Source organism: Physcomitrium patens, chromosome 25 (assembly GCF_059467195.1).
Source record: "Physcomitrium patens ecotype Gransden chromosome 25, ASM5946719v1, whole genome shotgun sequence".
In the NCBI taxonomy this organism is placed as follows: domain Eukaryota; kingdom Viridiplantae; phylum Streptophyta; class Bryopsida; order Funariales; family Funariaceae; genus Physcomitrium; species Physcomitrium patens.
In genome coordinates, this window is record NC_143434.1 from 16,151,897 (window position 1) to 16,171,158 (window position 19,262).

A 19,262-nucleotide genomic window follows, 5' to 3' on the forward strand; every position below is an offset into this window, starting at 1 on the left:
ATACCCCAAATGCTGCACAAATCAAACACTCAATCGATCCCTAGTTTGTGACGGCTGGTGGCTGTGGCGATTGGACTATGTAGACGGCGGTGTTCTGTTGGTCCTTGGCACGGTTAAATGCCTCAAGTACTCACAGGCATTGATGAATTGTGCGATGGCAACGTGTTACCTGCCGGAAACATCACCCCAAGCCAATGTTTGAATCGCGTTTGAAGGAGAAAGCCCGCTACATGTGTGACACAGGCAGTGCTATGAATGGTTGCCCCTCACAAGGACACATTCGACTTTAAGATGTGTTCGCACAAGGCAGCTTGACAGTGTCACGAGGTACTAAGCTCACTTCCCTCGTCAAATCTTCCCACCTCCTCACGCAGCTCATGCCTACTTCTTCGTCCGCACATCGATAATCAAGGTACTGCACCCCAATTTAAACTTCGATGATGGCAAGAGGCAGTAAATAAATGCCATCATGTGACGACTTAGTTCATATGTGTGCTCGTGACTTTGGATAATCAGTAGTTACTCTGTGAGTGAGTCAGCTGTGAGTGGGGATGTTAAGACACTCAGGGAAGAAGAACGCCGAAAACCGAAAGAACGAGCGATAAAAGAGTACTGGTGGGAGTACCAGAGCTGAGGTGCTGATGCAGGAGTGACGTCTTGGGTGATTCAGCTTTGTTACGGAGTGAAATCGATTGTTAATCTAATTACCCAGTTAATATCATCGAATGTGCATGATTTCCGGTTCATAAGGCAGAGGTTGCCCATTCCACACCGGAGAAAGAATCCTTGCAAAATTTGACTTTGAATCCCATGAATAGCCCTTCCTGTCAGCAAACGTGGACCCAATCTACATAAAGAGTTCGATATTCGGCGCAAGAGGACAAACCTCCGAGCCCGAAAGGATCGCGCCCTAACGAGGCCAAGCTACTTTACAGAGCATTTTCGCTATTTTTTCCCTCATCAAAGGACTTCCCGAAGGTGTGTGGCACTATGTCTTTCCCTCGTGCATGCGAATACCAGGATGGGGAAGTGTTGGAAATGAGGGACCGGTGGAATTGGTCAGCTTGATCTGCCAACGATATGACGCTGAAGCCTCGTATACTCGTGATATCGAACATTTGTTCACCGACCCGGCTGTTCTTTTGTGGAAATTGGCAGAGCGAGAGAGGAACAGGGGGTGACGCGGGTGCCGCTTTTTGCTGAGTGCGAGGTCTTTCGCAGGGCAAAAGTGAAAGGCAAAAGCGCGGGCAGGACACTGAGGGGATGCGAGACCGTACTGGAGGATTCAATCTCAGACGCTCCCTTCGTGAAAAGGCAGGGTTGGGTGAGATGACGAGGTGATCTTTCTGCCGCTTTTCACGAACCTCATGATTTTGTACTATCGCCAAGTGCTACTTTCCTCTGGCTGAACGAATTTGTTTTCGTACACGCTCTCATTCCTCGCAAGCCAGCGAGAGTGCTGACGAGATTCGTGAAGCGTCATCACCGTCACACATCGCTTGCAGGCGACCGAACACTTGCTTACTGGGGAGGGGAAGAGGTAGACACGGAGCGAGCGAGAAAGACGACGAGTCGGACAGATTCCTTTCACGATAGTGTTTAGTGCGGAGGTGGAAGCTTGGGGATGCAGAAGAAGCAGCGGAGGATGATCGGAGGGGCGTCCAAGATGGAGAGGCAGCAGTTGGGTGGAGGATTAGGTGGAGGATTGGGGTGGAACAAAGTGGTGCCCAATGCGTCGGAGGGCGTTGTGGCGGTGGTGGGCGTAGGGCCTGGCCTCGGGGCCGCCATTGCCAGGCGGTTTGCTCGCGAACGCTACATCGTTGCTATCCTTGCCCGGGATTTAGGTTCGAATTCTTGCAAACAATCTAGGAAAGTTGGGCATTGCTTCCATTCTGCAAAATCGTGTTTCGGAATTTCGCTTTATTGTTCGATGCTCGGTGTCTATGATTTTTTCTTGTCGATCTCTTTCTCCATCGTCGCGATTCTGCGTACAGGGTTTGAGTTGTAATGGGAATTAGATTCGACTCTCCTGAGCAGAAATCCCAACTTGAGAACTAGGGAAACTGTGGAGTTGTTTGTGAAGAGAATTGCGTCACACCGAATCTCATAAGTTACGTCGGAACCTAGAAGTCATTAACAATGAGTCAGCGATATGGTTTGGCTTCTCGACTCTTGCAATTTTTTAAGGGCGTTTTCGTTTTGGGATTAGGAGAACGGCGTCACATTCTGGGCTCTGCAATAAAATTTAAAAAAAAAAAAAAAAAAAAAAAACAGGATTTTTCGAATGTGACTTGGTTAAGCCATTCTGATTCTTCTCGAATTAGCATTTGGAACGCTTCAAGTTTCAGCCCAAGAAGCCGTGGCCAGCTTCTACGATTGTGTCGTGGTTTTGAGAAAGAAAACATACGCGTTTTTCAACCATTCACCATTCCGTAGGGACAAGTCGAAATTGCAGACGTAACTTTTATTACACCGGATCTCGGAAATGGGATATCCTGAGTCAAGCCTTTGATGGAGGCCATGAACTGTCTTTAGTAGCAAACCGTAGCATTGGAAATCATCATTTATTTTAGGTTAGCTTCGTGAGATTTAACTCTAATCACATCATATAAGTGCATCGTGTACGACGGGAGCAAATTCGAGCACTCGTTCCATTTCTGCCACTTTTGTACCTGGTGTGCTGATGGTACACGAAGTGCTTTTTGGTATTGAAAACCTATAATCTACTCTGGTATTCGAGGTGATTTACCCTTCCCGAAGAGATCGACAGCTTGAGAATTGTGTCTTATGTTCTGTTCTTTGTCCTTGCCCTTAATTCTCTTGCCCTTTGTCTATAGCTGTTCACAGTGATTCACTAACTAACGTTCAAAAAGATTCTCCATTATCATGTCCTTTGCATCGTCTATGTGTGGCAAGTCAATCCTGGCAATGATTCTTTTTGTAGTGTGGCATCATATGGTAATGCAATCCAGATTTGGAAATTGGTTTTTGCTGATCGAGGACTGTTTGCAGACAAGTTGATGAAGTTGGCAGAAGAAATTGTGGAGAAGGAGAACGAGGCTCAGGTTTGCGCGATTCGTATTGACTGCTCAGATCCTAAGTCAGTTAAGGAAGCTTTCGAAGCAGTCAACTCATTGGGCTCTGTGGAGGTCTTGGTACGCTTCATACAATTTTCCCTACAGTTGGTTTTATGCCATTTAGCAAGCACTTCCTTCTCCCCCTTTTTTTTTTTTTTTTTTTCTTTTTTTGCCGATGTGTTTTTTCCCAATGGAATATCTCACATGCATTGTGTGTTCCACAAATACCAGTTGAATGCATATGCAACTTACCAACTCCTTGACTAGATCATAATTTAATCATTTTTCTCTTGGCTTTTATGAAGACCAGTTTTCTAATGTGTCTTCGTGTTGTGTGCAGGTTTACAATCCAAACACCCCTTTCCCATGGCCACCTCCCAAATTTACTGACATCACTGCAGAGTCTTTCGAAAGATCAGTAATGGTTCCTTGTCTTGGAGCATTTCATTGTGTGCAGCAGGTGAACACTATTCACTTGTGTTTTTCTTTATTTCGTCAATCAGCATGGTGTGTCTCTTCTGTATGCAGCAATTTCTACTGTCATTCATATGTGTGCGATGGAGTGGCCAGGTAATTAAAGGAATGGTGGAGAGGGAGAAAGGCACTCTTTTGTTTACAGGGGCAACGGCTTCTATCCGAGGAGGTGCAGGCTTCTCTGAAATAGGTGAGTTGGGGACTTCCTTCAATTCCTTTGGAGGTATTCGTGGAGGTGGGATGTAGACAATGTATTTTATGACTACAGTAGTCGATTTTTTTTTCCTGTTACTGAAAACGTACTCTTTCTTTCCTTTAAACGTTCACATCGTAGCAAAATATATCAGCCTCGCACACTGGTATGTCTACATAGATATCCTTAACAACCTCGCATATCTGTTAGCGCATTCTGTTGATAACTTATATTCATCTGTCGGAGATGGGCATACTGATTTCATTGCGGCTGCATGCGCAGCTTGTGGAAAATTTGCACTACGAGCACTAGCACAGTCTTTGGCCAGAGAATATCAACCTCAAGGTATTCATGCTGCACATATAATTGTCGACGGTAAAATCAGCAGTCCAAGGTACGTAATCGAGTGCTTTACCCTTCGAGATGGAGAATTTGAGATTGTGAGTGTGAAACTACCACCTCGTGTGACCTAGCAAGAAGGGATTTCAAGGCAACTGGATGCAAGCCATGAGCATGTTACATATGAGTACACATTTGGCGGCAAATCGAGTTTTTATTAAATCTGCTGTACAAACATATTTTTCGTCTGTATATTTTCAGTGTATGTATTGACAAATAGTGTTGATTTATTATTTGAAAGTTAAGTTGGAGGTTTAGTAGCTGAGTTAAGGACTTTGTCGATGAACGACAGGAACCAAGACATGCCGGACGCGACTATGAACCCAGATGCCATAGCTGAGGTCTACTGGCAGGTTCATAAGCAGCACAAAAGTGCCTGGACACAGGAGCTTGACCTACGTCCATTTTCTGAAAAGTTTTAGTTCCTGAAATATAGGATGTAGAAGTCCTGCAATCGTTGAATCAGGAGGTGTCTAATACTGTCCGGTTCCGGTGTTAGATCAGGTGCAAATGGTGCTGTTAATTTGATACACTAGGTAGACATCAGCTTCAATTAGACTACTCACTGTTAAGGGAGCTTCCTTGGTATCGCCTTTGTGCAGCTTGTAATGTACAGTGTTCAACTTTCAAAATTTATGGCTGTGTTCTTTTGCACCAATTTGTCGTGCTCATCAGCTTTTCGTCACAGTATGTTATCTAGACGCTTGATGCAACAATTTCCATCTTACATGTGATCATTGTGAGTATTGTTTTGCTACAAGAGTTTAAACAAGTCATCCACTTTATACAATTTCTAGTTTCCCAGCAGAAAGCCTTCTCTCCTGTTGTCATGCAGGGCCTTCACTGCGGTATACTGTTGTCATCCAATACCAAGGTAAGCCCTAATCCTGTGAAGAAATGTGGCTGCAAGTTTCCATTGATTTCATTGCAATCGTCACAGGGCCAGGTGTTCGAAGCGCCGAGTACGTGCCCAGTTCCCTAGATAAGTGAAACAAACCATCCAGCCAATAGCGAAGGCATGCTCCATAATCAAGCATGTACACACGGTGCCTTCCCATGCTGCAAATACAACTTAACAGATACACAGCTAGAGAAACGATCGAAAATGCAGTTGTTGAGAGACCAAACAAGACCAGAGAACTACAGAATAGATTCGTCAGTAAAAATATTTCTTAATTGGAAAGAGATGCCAACTCATATCATTGAAAGCTGACACGCATGGGAACAAAGCAGCATTCACAGAATGCTCGGTTACGTATTTTTGTAAACCTAACAAGCAATCTGGCCTCGCATGCATGGGCTTTTGCACCACTTCCCAGCTATCTTGGTATTTCCGGAAGCTGTTGCCCAGAATAGAAATCCATCCGAGACACCATGGATCCATATTCGCTTCCAATAGATTGTTGTACAGGGCAGCACCACAATGTGGCATGTAAAACAGCGTCGGAGAGTATGCTCGCCTCCTTCCTTTCTCGTCTCGCAGAATAGGAGTGCAGCCCAGGCTTGACAAGAAGCCATACTCCATGGCAGACAGCACCGGATCAAACACAAACAAATCCCCAATGCAGGCAAACTGGTTCTTCAGCAGAAGAGCAAGCGACATTTGACATCTAGACACCTCGCTGTCCAGAATGCTCCCTACACCAAGGACTACGAGCTCCACAACAGTTGGTGAACTTGGTGCAGGCTTCATGTCTACGACGTGATTTTCCTTCACTCTGTACTCCACAGTTTCTAATATCAAACTTCCTACATCCACAGCCCACATACTGGACATTAGATGATAGCCCTCAAGTATCGTGCAATTGCTCTTTCTTTCCAGGTAAATTTCTAAAACTCTGAACTCTCAAATTCTACATTCCAAGCACAGCATAGGTTGTAATTTTGAAAAAAATACCACCATAATTGTGAGAGCACACGTACCATCTGAGAAGTGAAAAGTGCACGTTTCATAGTCAGCTGGATTGGGTCCCAAACTTTGGACAGCAGCAAGAAACTCATTCACAATTGTTTGATCATGACGCAGTCTCTCGGATCTTCTCGCGTTAGCCACCAACGTTTCCAAAATTTGTAGGCGTTGCATCTGCTCTACTAGTTTCTTGTAGAAGACTGATCTCCGAACTCGCTCCATAGATTTCTGAAGGCTCTGGCGCAGTTTATGTTCTTTTTCCGCATCCCAAGGACTGAGAATCGAGTTCGGGCTATGTCCTGGACGGTACGAGAGGAGGCCCTCCTCAGAGCTTTTGTACACGGGGCGTTTCGCGTGAAGCTTTCCTTTCCGAGGTAGCCCAGTTTTCCACTCGTCCTCTACCTCGCTAATGCTCACCGTTCGGTCTTCCATCTCCACCCAGATAATAACTCAAACTCTATTATTATGGTGTAGAGGCCGAGAAAGGCAAGCATTACCGTTGTGGCTTGTGCGAACGTACACACATTCTAATCTACTGTAAGAACGATGAATCTCGCGAATTCAAGACATGCCTTCCACGGCCAGTCGCCGTATTCCGATCTGACGAATTAGCTCCAGAGCGTAGAGAATCTTCATCAGTCAAGTGCCCTAATGTACACTGTCAAGAAGTTCACAGCTGATCGTACCCTAATGCTTGAAATCAAAAGGACAGAAACGAATCCTTACCAACGCCCCCCATTCCCCAATCTTGATATACACCATTGCCGCTGCCCTTCCTCGAGCTCTTCCTTGACGTGCCTCACAATCGGTCACAAGACGTAATGATATCGGACATATCTCTGACTAATCCACACAAACATTCCCTGCGATGGGTTCCAAATTCGGTAGTTGATCCTGTCGTATATTGTCATCCACCCTTATCCTCTTGTCTACTCATGCCTGAAGGATAAGGGATCGCAACTTGCGAGCTCCCAAACTCCCCTCGCAAAGCAATAACTTACATATTGGCGCTTTACCGAAATCACCCAGTTGCCGCAATGCCCATGTGCGTGCAAAATGAGTTGAAACCGTCGCAAGATGCACCAATTCCTATTTCTAAAAATAAAAAATAATATTTCTGGCGCGCGTTTTGAAATATCAGTTCATTTATGAGAGGCATTCCTGTGGGCCCTTTTTCTCGTCACACAAAGTTCAACAAGGCTTCAGGATTTGCGAACCATCCCAGCAACTACGTTCACACAACTCGCATCCGCTTGGCATCCCAATCTCTGTAAGTAATGCACTGTGCATCTCTCACGACCGATTGGGCGAGGCTTCTATTTTTTGGTTGTAGTTATGGAGACGGTGTCGCAGCCATGGCGCACCTCACTCTCCTTCTCTGCCTCAATTCCATATACATCCGTAATGGGTTTCCGAATTCAGAAATATTATGCTTATTCCTGGAAAAAACCTGTGAGGCTGCCGCAAATTTGTTGTCATTCTTCGACCAGAGTGGATGGATCTCAGAAAGTAAGACCTCCTCCCAGTGATTATGATTTTCGGGCTGAAACGAGCGATGGGACTCAGGAGATGGTTCAAAGGCTGTATCCAGAGTTGATGGACTTGGTAGAGGATGGCACACTAGTAATTGTGAAGCGACCTCCGGATTATGTTGAGCGTCGCAGTGATGGTTATGTGGAGCCTGAGGTGGTTTATATTGTGGGCACGGCTCACATGTCCAAGCTCTCCGCCAACCAGGTAAGAACTAGGCCATGGAAGGTCAATGTGCAAATTTTAGGTTGGCAATTGGCGGAGATGACGTTTTAGGGCTGCAGACTTGTAATCGACTGAGAATTTTGTCTTGGTAATGACTGATTTTTACGCATTTGTGTTTCGATACCCAACTCAATTGATTATCTTGAAACTCAGGGTAACCAATTGGGCAAAGAAGCATTATATTTCAGTGTGAACTTTGCAGTTACGTTTCACAGTTCTGGAAATCTAGGCACCTTGACAGGCGAGAAGAATACTTCATTAAGTCTTCATTGGAATTTTTCATGTGGAGTTAATTTTTCACTTCGGAAACCTCTAATTTAGGCTGCTGAGTCACATATCTAACGTGGTTGTTCATCTCGAGCAGTTGTGCGGGACGCAGTGAATGCTGGGCAACTTATATGTGGGATGGACAAGAAACCCGACGTTAAATGGAATTTAAGGGTTTTCTTAAATAACCTATTCAATATTCTCGTGTGAAGTTTTTTGTGGGCTCTGCATTTTGCAGGTTACGAGAGTTATCAATGCTGTGCAGCCTGAAAATGTTGTAATCGAGCTTTGCAGAAGCAGGCATGTAAGGCTTACCTTCACTTGCAATAATATTCCAATGTCGATTCATGAGACCCTATTCTGCAAGAGTGTTGATACAAGTCGTGAGACTGGCCGATTTTTGAGAGCGCAGGGCAGGTATTATGTACGATGAGGCTCAAACATCTGACGTGAAGCAAGGTTCCAAAAATTTGATGTCCATGAGCGGTGACAATTTTGGATCAGCAGTGGGCCGCAGCCTCAAACTTGGTGAGCCTTTGAAGTTTCTGGTTTAATTTTTGGGCTGTAACCTGGCTGACTTAATGAAGGATGTGGAAAAACTTGTGAACTCTAGACTCAAAGTGTAAGACAAACAATAAAGAATATGGATACACGACTAATGATTGGTTTCCACCAGGAGCCTCATGTTGCCCTTAGCTCTAGGGCGTGCAGATTCTGTGGTTTAACAGAGGATTTTTGAAATTTAGTTCCTAGTATCAAGAGCTGAAAAAGTGTGCCACAATCTTTGGACTATGCTAACGCCCATGTGTGCACTCATGAATCATGGCTATTCCTGTATGATTACAAGATGTTATGAAGTTTAGCTAGAAGCGGAAAGAATTTGCGAAGTGTAGCTTTAACGATATCAAGTATTTGGGGATGGTATAGGTGGACGATCTGCTCTAGCACTTCGCTTGCTATTGGCCGGTGTTTCCAAACGTCTCTCAGCTTCTGCGGGAGTAGCCACGGGAGAAGAGGTGAGGATCGCTCGGAAGCTTCTCATTGGCTCAGTACGCTAAACCTGGGCAAGTGCAATTGAAATCGATGTTTGTAAACAAATATATACATCCACTCCCAAAATTCTGTAACAACTTTGTTGTGCTTAACAGCCTGTAGTCATTTGAAGACTTGAATCAGGTTGTGGTCTGCAGATTGAACGCTGTGATTTGTTCTTCTCGAGAAGGAGGTTTTTCTATAAACAATACAGTTGTAACTCACAATATATCTAGAGGGGCAGTAGTGTGAAGGTGCCTGATCCTTGATTATACTAGTGCAGTTTCGTGCAGCCAGGAAAGCAGCTGAAGCTTTAGGGGCACAAATTGTGTTGGGAGACCGACCTATTGAAATCACGGTAAACCTTGTTCTGAGACTTGGTCGTCGGACAATGTGCTTGAGCTTTTTATCGAATTATATCATTTTCCTGTCATTTGTAGGTATTCGAGATTTTGTGATCCCTCTGATGTCTAGCTTTGTATTCTATTTTGCTGTCCCGCTGTCTAGAGTGTTTTCAAATATATGTTGACGTATGATCCGATGTTATTTTTATTTGAAGCTGCAAAGGGCATGGAGATCACTGAAGTGGGACGAGCGTTTACGATTTGGAGCCACCCTGGTTCAAGGCATGTCCGATAAAAATCTTAACGTTTCGGAAGAAAGTCTTCAGGTCACAATATTTATGCTTTCTTCCTTCAAAGACACAAATATTTGTAAACATGAGTCTTCTCCTGATCTGTCTTGGTTGATTTGGTGTCTGAAGTGGAATCGCTACCAAAAGAGTAGACACGCTTACGATCTATTTATGCACCACATCAACATTTTTTAAGTTTTGCGTTCTTCTACAGATGCTGAAGTCGGATGATGCACTATCAGCCATGTTTGGAGAGCTAAGCAGTCGATTTCCATCCTTGATGCAACCCCTGATCCACGAGCGGGATATGGTAAGCAAGGTTCTGAGATCTTCTGTACGAATAGGCAATTAAGGAGTCCAGCTACAGTATGTCTTTCGTAGTATGACTCGACCTCTGAAATCGACGGGGCAGTAGAATATATGGTGATTGAACTGTAGCAGACAGTTGTCTTGAAGTTTGGAAGTTTGAAGTCTTGCTTGTATTGTAATCTTAAGTATTCAGATGTGGCAGTCTTCTAGACGTCCAGCAGAGCCCATGTGAGTGTGAAGGTGTCGTCCCTTGTTCCTAATGCTGTAATGCTGGGTGGTCCCACTGCACAGTACCTCGCGTGGTCGTTGAAGCGAAGTAAGGCTGTGAATGGATGCAAGCGAGTCGTAGGAGTTGTTGGAAAAGGTCACTTGCGTGGGATAGTGCATGCCCTTATCCATGACCAAGAAAACCTACGCTTTAAAGACCTTGTTGGATCTAGAGGAATCGGGACAGAAAATTCCAAGGGTGAGAAACTACGCAAGTTTGCCACGAACCTAGCGATTGAGACAGTTATTGGTCTCCTCACATGGTGGGCATGGGAATCCTTCCAACATCATTGAGACTTTGTAAGTGGCAATATAAGCAGTTCCAACACCTTACTGTAAATGATCATACTGTGCTAAAATATTACGCTAGTTGATCCACACGATTGTGTACGTCTCCTCTTGACTTGGTCGTTAGTTGTGGATATTACTTGCCACCATTTCTTGATGAGGTTTAGTCGTGTCAAGCCATGTTAACAGCAACAGCTGTCTGCGTTTCCTATATCACTCAAGCAGGTTCATAGGGAAGTTTTTTATTATTGTAGTTTTTCTTTTCCTGACGCAACTGAACTGTAGTACAGGAATATTTTCTAATAATGAAGATTTGTTCTTTATGAAATTATTCTTCCTGCATTTTTCTCGTAGGCCTATTACTTTCTCTTTTTACGTTTGAACCCCTTCCATTCTAGGATAATATGAAGATTCAATGCTGAGCATAGCCATAATTTCTAGGCTGTCATCATCTTAAAGCAGGATACTTTTTAATTATCAACAATTTCGCAAAGGTTGCAGTATACTGCCATAATGATGCTGAGTTAAAGGCGTAAAGAGGAGTATGGTTTGTAAACGGAAAGTACACGAACTACAAGTGGGCGAATTTTGTTTAAATTACACAAAATGGACAGAACGGAGGTCGTGTACTGATTTGAAATCAGCTTTCACATGTAAAAGGTTAAATATAGTGGGGGATAGACTACCACACTGACTGCATTGTATTAGTTGAAGCTAAGTCTAATTTCTATTTTAACCGCATTCATTAGTACCCACCCTTAAGTACTAATCATTTGTACTTACTTGATGCACATGGACTAGTTGTTAGTTTCCCGAAAATGGGCTAGAGAATCTGATCGATACATCCAACTAAACGAGTATTTCGTCGATATGTATTTATTACTGTACAGTAAATTGGAGAAGAAAATTTACAAAAAATCTATCCTAACCCTTGGTGCTACTTTACCTGAGAAGGGGCCATTAACAGCATACACCAATGGTGAGGACCACATATGCATGGTTAAAACGTTTGTATTTGTTTTCTTAAGATAAACTACATTGCGTCATTGCATTTACAGGTACTGACTTGTTCAACCCATGAATGGCTCGGTCTATGTCAGCGGTACACAACTGTGTCAAGAAGTGATGTACCCGTTTAAAGCATTATCTGACGCATAGCTAACGTTCACCAAGAAAAAGACCACCAATACTGCCACTGAGAAAATCAAAGTTGAGCAAGCAAACAAGATATCATAGACAAAGATCTGGGAGCCCTTGAGAGGGAAACTAAGATAGGCTTGGAAATAGCATATGAACAGTAAGTAATTGTGGGATATGAAAATTAGAATGGAGGGAAGATCCCAACCATCGTGCTAAACCTTATACACAAAAGTCATGTTTACAAAATTCCTATGATGAATAACTTCATGTACAAAAGAGATGAAAGTCTCTAGCGCTTCTGCCGTGGTGGGTAGAAAGTGGTCATAGAAAAATGTGCAGAAGCATACACCTGCGCTGCTACAGTCACCCGACTGTGATGAAACAAAATGAGATGGATATGCACACGAATACACTCGGCATGCCTTGATCCAGGAATGACATTTAGCTATGACCACCCCAGAATGACCTGATTGATTCAAATCCTGTGATTGATTGGATGCTCCATATTTGGAAGCTCAAAATTCCGGAGTGCAAGAAGCCGTTTGCTTCGATTTTCGTCATGACATGTACACTTGAACACTGGCATTCTTGAGGGTCTGGCATAGAGGGCATACATCTAAGCGAGCTTCACAGTCCTTGCAAAGACAAAGATGCCGGCATGGCAGAAGAAGGATAGATACATCATTGCACCGGCACGACCTGCAAGTCCTCTGCTCCCGAAGCTCACGATTCTCCCTGAAGGTGCGTGCATGCATGTCCTCGGCGTCTCCATGGTGAGACGAAGCCGCATCATCTGCTTCGCTGTCCCCACATCCCTCCTTACTATGCTCCCGGCTGAATGCTACTGCTGCCTGCGCTTGCTGGAGGTTTGCCCTTAAGGCAGTCACCAAGGCTTCTGTGGCCTTGGTCTTCGCCTGCCAGTGATGAGTCTCCACTGTCAGCTGCTCCGCATGCTTCACAAGCTCCTGGTTCTGCCGCTTCAATTTCTCAATTTCCAGGTCTTTCTCATGAAATTTCCGCAAGACAACTTCCTCAATCGCCCCAATAAGGGCTCGAGAGTATCGCTGCCTCTTCTCTTCGAGTTGCTGTCTAATTTTTTCACCCTGCACATTGCACAAATGTCTCATCCACATTTAGGAAGATTGTTTACAACTAAATAAATTTCCTTTGACAATTAATCAAATCAAGGAGCACTCTAACCCAATTGACAAGAAACCTGCAGACAAAAGGGTATCACAAGTACCTGAAGCTTAAAGAACAGCTCGACTTCCTCTCGTTGCTGCTGCAAGTGTGTGTTGAGGTCATCGCCTACTGCAGCCATGAAAGAGGTGGAGATATCTCGACCGCTTGTGGAGGCAGAGGAAGTGGAGTTTAGGCGATCATCCTCAAATGACAGGCGTAAACCAGTCGAAACCCCAGTTGTCGAAGGCGGAACAGATACCGACCCATGGTTTGGGTGGTATTCCATGTTGAGCATTTGTTGCTGCTGTTGTCTTGAATTTACGCGAATATCATCGTCTTCCCTAGCTCGCTTACGAGAATTCACCAAATTACAACCCAAGTCATTCTCAGCCTTGGTGTAGATTACATTGCTGTTGATCACTGGAGCGGATTGCACACCATGGCTGAGGCCAGCAACTGCAGACACTGTTCAAAGACAAATAACAAAAATGACCAGATTAGTTCTGATGAATGAGTTGTAACGTATAATAAGATGATTATCATCATAGTGAGCACATGCCATTCTTCATGCTGTATCCTTCACTTTTGTTCTAAGATAAATTACCGCGTGTGATTTTACTGTTGAGATGATATTGTTCAGGGTGGCTGTCGGTGATCACCAACTTTCCTTCAGGAGGAACAAGAAACATCTCATGTGAAATTCATAGCGCAATTCACAAATATCTTAATCAGTGCTTGCTTATAACACTGTTTAACCTACTTTTAAGCTGGTCCTAAACATACTGTATCTATTGGATTCGTAGTAGCTTATATACTGCCAGACCCCCCAAAAGAGCACCAGCAAACTAACCAAAGTAATTTGAAAAATGGGAAAAACGAAACAGACGTAATAAAATAAAGTAAAGAGTCAAATAAAAAAGGGACCCGGGGAGGGAACCAATAACGAGAACGAAAAATTATACTGATTTGGAGAGATTGCATACATTGGTTGAACATGCGCATCGGGTTGGACATTTCCAAGATTGGCTGAGGCTGAGATTGTGTTCGAGCTTCGTCCAGAGAAGAGGTCAGAGTGAGGTTAACGGGCGAAAAGTAACTCCTGTTACTGCCCGCAAATGTCTGCCTGGCCCTGCTGATCCAAAATCCCCATTCAGTAAACGTCCTTCAGAATGTAATGACAAGAGGCGTCAACTCGACAACAAACCAGATCCACGCCGAACTGCTCACTTCGTCTAGAGGCCATAATTTCAAATCCACAACGCTGAGAGTTATCCACATTTAAATCCTTATTGGCCTTTGTCCCGACTACATACCAAGGGTTCAAGCGTGATAAACCAGAAAACTCCGTTGTCGAAAAGAGAATAATGATAATAATAACAACACTTCCAAATGATAAATGCCTAAGAGTTGAGAAGATTTGATCGAGAAGCCCATGCTTACCTATTGCGGTAATCGGGCAAAATCACATTGGACGGGTACTGCGCCTGCACTGCCATAATTTCGCTGTATGATTGATGCCGAATAAACCCTCGAGTATTCCTTACGTTGAGCAGCACCTTGAATTGCGCGAGCAAGGACTGGCTACAGAAACCTCACAAGAGGAGGCACACGCTGAGGGCTAAAGAACTTGAGACTGGTTCAATTAACGTGAAGAAGAGAAAAGAAAAGAAAAACCGGGTAGGTAGGGTGTGTATATTAGGACAAATCAGAGAGCTGAAAGATCCGGAAGAAGGCGATGGTGATGCAAAGAACTAAAAAGAAGAGAGAAGGAATCGAAATTTGGATGACAAAAGGACACAAGAGCAGTGTGAAGATAGTAGCAGTAGATAATAATAATTTTTTGATGAGATAGCGATTGAATATCAAGAAGATCTCCAGGAAATGGTAAGTCAAGAAGCGCTCCGGCATGCAACGCGACGCAAAGGAGCGGGCCCAAAGAAACTAAAGCAGAAGCGGCAGCAGAAGAAGAAGAAGAAGAAGAAAAAGAAAAAGGCAGAAGTTCCCAAGATCACTCTACTCGTCAAAGTCAAGAAAATAGCCAACCGTCGCTGTGCTACTACTGCTGCGTTTATTGAAATTGCGCGCGAACACACAACATCGAAATCCTCAAGACCGTCTTCCAGAGATTCTGCTCTACGGCAAGCGCGCACTAGCACAAGACACACCAACCCCCAAGTCTCAATTCCTAGCCACAACAAAGTCCACACTCGTCTCTGGCTCCTCCGCCTTGAAACACAACGCATTCGACCCCGAGACCACCACCTCAGCGAACATAATTGCGTCTGATCGAACCTAACTCCGGTCTACCATCACCAGCCACGTCTCCACTAAAAACTTCAGAGAACTGAACCAGTCAAGCGCGAGATAACCAACACTGGGATAGATCGACCCTCAGAACTACAAGTGCCGCAAAGCAAGTGGATACACGACACACCCAAAGCTCCCACTAAAAGGATTCACGAAACGATGACACAATCAGGCCACCAAGGAGGGGATGGAGTGAGTGTCAGGGGGGTGGCGGGAAGGAATCAAGAGGAATCGAGAGGAGAGATACTCGGGGAGTCTCATGAATGCGGAGATAGCGAAGGGTAGGGGGGATGCTGCTGCAAATGGGTTATAGTATCTGGGTGATGATGATGGCAGCAAGAGTGGTACTTGATCAGAGGCAACATTAGCTGCGCGGTGGTAGTGGTGGCTGGCTAACTAAGATAGAAACTCGTGCTGGACCCAGCACCGGCACTGGCATTGAATCTCGGGAAAAGCCCTCTTCCTCCTGGCTGCTGCTTCTGTTGCGGCTGCTGCTCCGCTCTGTCTCCGTCGTCGCCTCTCTCTCGCTGGCTCTGTGTGTCAGTCAGGTCACGCCCTGAGTCGCACATGACGGGCGCGGCGCTGGTGGGAGAGGGAGGGGAGACCCTAGATCCAGGGCGCTATACTCCTGCTGCTCCCCCATACGCATCATTAGCCCTATACTTCCAAATGGTAAAGGGTGAGCAGAAAGTGGACTGTTCTTCATTTACTCATTCATGTATGTGTGATGATAATCATGTGTTGGGGGGGGGGGTGCCTGATCTCCCTACCCCCCTCCTGCTCCTCTGTACATGCAATGGCCCATTTGGCATGGCTGCCACTGTTAGAAAGTAGGGGTGAGAATCTGGGAGATTTTCAAATACCCTCGGTTGCATTAATTGTGGCACAAGATGGAAATTCCTCCTCACCCTCCTCATCTGCAGCCTTCCTTCCCCTTTTGAGGCATGCAGCAGCAGAATTGTTTCTCCACATGAACTTAGGGGTGGGTGGGTGGGTGGGTGAGGGAGGGAGAGAGGAAGTGAGTGAAATTAGTGCCCCACACTGATATCAGCATTTATCTACATCCCCCTGCCCCAACCTCCCCTTTGAAAAGGCCACTATGTAGAGGTAGCATGCTTACAACCCATGATGATTTTGCGTTGCTTAAATCTCTCTCACATGGCATATGACTTTTGCCCTCTGAGTGCTGGATTTCTTACAGTCTCTTCCTTCCCCACCACCACCACCAGGCTGGATTTCATGACATCAGGGGATGATTGAAGAGGTCTCTGGATAAGGCTGAGTGACCCACCTTAGCCATGTGTGAAAGTCGACTGGCTGTCCAAGAGCAGGTTGACTAATAGTGATTACAGTAAGTAAAATCACAGTGAGTCAGGGAGTCAGTCAGTGAGTAAGTACGGCCAGCTTCATTTGATATGGAGGCTCTTTTCACTGTGCAAGTGAGTGTGGTGATTGGGTTAAAACAGTGGGAGTAGTGTATGCAAATTGACTTGCAGTGGAAGCAATTCCTCTCATGTTCTCTCTTTTCTTGCCTTTCTTTTTTCTCAGTCCAGCACATGCCAGGCAAGTGAAACAAAACCTCCATCACAGAGATTGATAGAGACCACAGAGAGTCTTTATAAATCTGCCGTCATAATCTTGCTGTGGGGGAGAGCCACTAGATCAGGATGGCCCCATAGCCACCACCACCACCTCTTATCTTCTTAGGGTTAACTCACCACCCCCCACTTCACCAGTACTCTTGCACTCTTTCTCTCTCACACACACACACATACTCACAGCCTTGCCAACTCTGTCCTTGACTGAGAGCAGCAGCTCTCAAGATGGCATTGATTATTAGCAGGCTTGTTGTTGTTCCCACAAGTGCAAGTTTCTTCTCCCCCTGTGGCAGGAGTGGTGGTCAAAGACATCACCCACAATGTGACAGGCAAGTTATCAACCCAGTCCCAGGACCCTTTCATTACTCTAGGGTTGTATCATTGCCATGAGAGTGACAACAAGCAATCCTTGGTTCTCCCTCTCTCTCCCTGCATACAAACCCCCACATACATAAAATCTCCCCTTCTTCATCCCATTATGTAAGCAAGTAAGAAAGGATGATGCTATCATAATGTGATCAGTTCCAAGTCTGTTTGGTTGTTGTTTGTTTGTTTGTTTGTTTTTTAACTTTCCTTGATTTGTATACATGGTTTGTAAGTTTCTTCCTCTTTTGTCTGTTTCTTTTCTTGTTCTTTTAGGTCCACAGTTAGTGCCAGTGTGCCTGATTTTCTGCTTCCTACATACTGAAGTGCCCTCATCTAACACATATTCATTCATCCCCATTTGTTGCCCTACAGATAACTAGGTAATCAGCATTTTTTTATTTTATTTTATTTACACACTTGGTTGTGTGTATGTTTGTTTGTTTGTATGTTCATATACCTACACATGCATATATTGAAATTCTTCATATTTGAGGCTTTTAGAGGGTTTATGTTACTATTTGCAAACAAAGATTGCAAAAATGGTGCTATGAATAAGGTATTGTTTTACCTCTTCAAAAGCCAACATTGAACAAATTGCTTGATTGCCATTTTTATTATTAGTTATTTGATTTATATTAACAATCATTAACTACTTTTCATGGAAGAAGTACCAAAAAAAAAACAAAACAAAACAAAACAAAACAAAACAAACTAAATACTTATTTTACAGAATTTCTATAAAAATAATCAAAGACAATGAAGTCACTTACCCGATTCATGAACAAGAAAATGATTTACAAGCAGCTTGGTTCTTCCAAAAGAAGTTTTAAATAGTGAGACACTCTCCATCAGTTTTACGTCTAAAGCCAAAATGGGCTCATTTACAAAATATCATCAAAATAAATGAACAAAAAAAATACAAAATGTGAAAAGTCATTGTATGTTTTCATTTATGGCACACTCAATGTAACAAAAGAGGATGAAGTATGACTTTGAAAGTACCAATCTAATGAATCTCAGCTGACAGAAGAAAAAAAATTAAATTAAATCAAATCAAATCAAATCATGCACCACTGTTTTAAAATTTGACATCAAAATAACCACAATTGTGTTTATGAATACATGGATACGAATTCAAATTAAGTATCACAAATTCAAGAAACTAAAATGAGAACTGTCACCTCTTCATTCATTACTATTCCTCAAAAACTAAAAACAATATACATCTTGTACTGGAATAATTTCACTAAAACCTTAATCAACAAACAGATAAATTAATAATAACACATAGTAGTAAATAACACTAGTCAATTATTCATTTGCTTTCTGTTACCATGCTCAACACATATCAAACAATGATTATGTGGCAATACAACTTTCTTTGTTATTATTGTAATTCTTATTATTATAATAACATGGTATTTTAAAAAGTTAACCAAGATAGTTTGTTGATATTCTGTTGTGTTTTATTCTATTTTATGGCAAGGTGTAGTGGGAGTCTTGTGTGACCTCAGTAGTAGTAGATGAGTTAGCTGTGGCACCCACAAGTGGCCACAGTGTAAGTATAAGGGCCAGGCAAGGCAAGGCAAGGCTCTATAAATAGGGGGACAGTAGGAGTGGGCACTGATGACAGAGTGAGTGGTCATGGGAATGTGGATTTGGCAACAACAAGTTGCATGCTGCCTTGCAAACCCAATCACAGTGCCAGGTCAGCAAATGTGTCCATCTGGCAAAATGAGTCACCGGGTGGGGTGAGGTGGGGTGAGGTGGGGTGAGGTGGGGTGGGGTCCTTTGTGGGTGGACCATTCCTCTGCTCAAAAGGCTACCTTTCAGCAGAAACAGGAGCCCCTGTCTTTGCTGGTTTTGGTATCCAGTCCTGTGTTCTTAGCACACATGGTGTTCACATCATCTGCATAGATTTTTGATGGATTCATGGGCACTGATTTGGTGAGTTGAATGGCATTGAACCATAAGCTAAGTGACAAAGCATGTGAGTGTTCACAGAAAGGGCCAAGCTCATTCACTCCACTATTGCCTTTTCCCTGGTCAAGTGGCTGAAACCCAC

General features: G+C 43.9%; 4 protein-coding genes across 5 annotated transcripts; 2 read left to right on the forward strand and 2 right to left on the reverse strand.

The window, feature by feature from the left end:
* Positions 1-590: 590 nt before the first annotated feature.
* Positions 591-4,801, forward strand: LOC112277407 (uncharacterized). Its single transcript, XM_024509635.3, has 6 exons — positions 591-1,844; positions 3,013-3,155; positions 3,418-3,537; positions 3,648-3,741; positions 4,027-4,138; positions 4,436-4,801. Exons 1-6 carry the CDS (start codon positions 1,625-1,627, stop codon positions 4,563-4,565), a joined length of 819 nt encoding a protein of 272 aa, XP_024365403.1. The 5' UTR covers positions 591-1,624; the 3' UTR covers positions 4,566-4,801.
* A 494-nt stretch (positions 4,802-5,295) lies between these two features.
* Positions 5,296-6,959, reverse strand: LOC112277406 (uncharacterized). The gene is made up of 3 exons (XM_024509634.3): positions 6,779-6,959; positions 6,067-6,652; positions 5,296-5,892 (listed from the first exon to the last, which is right to left on the reverse strand). The coding sequence occupies exons 2-3, from the start codon at positions 6,482-6,484 to the stop codon at positions 5,300-5,302; spliced, it is 1,011 nt and encodes a 336-aa protein (XP_024365402.1). The 5' UTR covers positions 6,485-6,652; positions 6,779-6,959; the 3' UTR covers positions 5,296-5,299.
* Positions 6,960-7,364: 405 nt separating this feature from the next.
* On the forward strand, positions 7,365-10,932 carry LOC112277404 (uncharacterized). Its single transcript, XM_024509630.3, has 8 exons — positions 7,365-7,789; positions 8,313-8,374; positions 8,487-8,602; positions 9,002-9,090; positions 9,390-9,464; positions 9,666-9,776; positions 9,955-10,050; positions 10,341-10,932. The coding sequence occupies exons 1-8, from the start codon at positions 7,388-7,390 to the stop codon at positions 10,608-10,610; spliced, it is 1,221 nt and encodes a 406-aa protein (XP_024365398.1). The 5' UTR covers positions 7,365-7,387; the 3' UTR covers positions 10,611-10,932.
* A 963-nt stretch (positions 10,933-11,895) lies between these two features.
* LOC112277405 (putative BOI-related E3 ubiquitin-protein ligase 3) lies at positions 11,896-14,665 on the reverse strand. Of its 2 annotated transcripts, none has more exons than XM_024509633.3 (4): positions 14,367-14,665; positions 13,910-14,055; positions 12,988-13,391; positions 11,896-12,847 (listed from the first exon to the last, which is right to left on the reverse strand). In XM_024509633.3, the coding sequence occupies exons 1-4, from the start codon at positions 14,420-14,422 to the stop codon at positions 12,302-12,304; spliced, it is 1,152 nt and encodes a 383-aa protein (XP_024365401.1). In that variant the 5' UTR covers positions 14,423-14,665; the 3' UTR covers positions 11,896-12,301. The 2 variants fall into 2 exon arrangements, with proteins under 2 accessions (XP_024365401.1, XP_024365400.1); XM_024509632.3 differs by having other exon boundaries at positions 13,910-14,058.
* Between the last annotated feature and the right edge of the window lie 4,597 nt (positions 14,666-19,262).

Bases quoted from the DNA above. Each gene is read 5' to 3' on its own strand.
- LOC112277407 (XM_024509635.3), top strand. From the start codon at position 1,625: ATGCAGAAGAAGCAGCGGAGGATGATCGGAGGGGCGTCCAAGATGGAG. The intron at 1,845-3,012 runs GTTCGAATTCTT...GACTGTTTGCAG, and splicing joins TATCCTTGCCCGGGATTTAG to ACAAGTTGATGAAGTTGGCA. The intron at 3,156-3,417 runs GTACGCTTCATA...TGTTGTGTGCAG, and splicing joins TGGGCTCTGTGGAGGTCTTG to GTTTACAATCCAAACACCCC.
- LOC112277406 (XM_024509634.3), bottom strand. From the start codon at position 6,484: ATGGAAGACCGAACGGTGAGCATTAGCGAGGTAGAGGACGAGTGGAAA. The intron at 5,893-6,066 runs GTACGTGTGCTC...CTGTGGATGTAG, and splicing joins CACTTTTCACTTCTCAGATG to GAAGTTTGATATTAGAAACT.
- LOC112277404 (XM_024509630.3), top strand. From the start codon at position 7,388: ATGGAGACGGTGTCGCAGCCATGGCGCACCTCACTCTCCTTCTCTGCC. The intron at 8,375-8,486 runs GCATGTAAGGCT...TTGAGAGCGCAG, and splicing joins ATCGAGCTTTGCAGAAGCAG to GGCAGGTATTATGTACGATG. The intron at 8,603-9,001 runs GTGAGCCTTTGA...GGGATGGTATAG, and splicing joins GGGCCGCAGCCTCAAACTTG to GTGGACGATCTGCTCTAGCA.
- LOC112277405 (XM_024509632.3), bottom strand. From the start codon at position 14,422: ATGGCAGTGCAGGCGCAGTACCCGTCCAATGTGATTTTGCCCGATTAC. The intron at 14,059-14,366 runs GTAAGCATGGGC...ATTTTGGATCAG, and splicing joins TTGCCCGATTACCGCAATAG to CAGGGCCAGGCAGACATTTG. The intron at 13,392-13,909 runs GTATGCAATCTC...GTCTTTGAACAG, and splicing joins GATGCGCATGTTCAACCAAT to TGTCTGCAGTTGCTGGCCTC.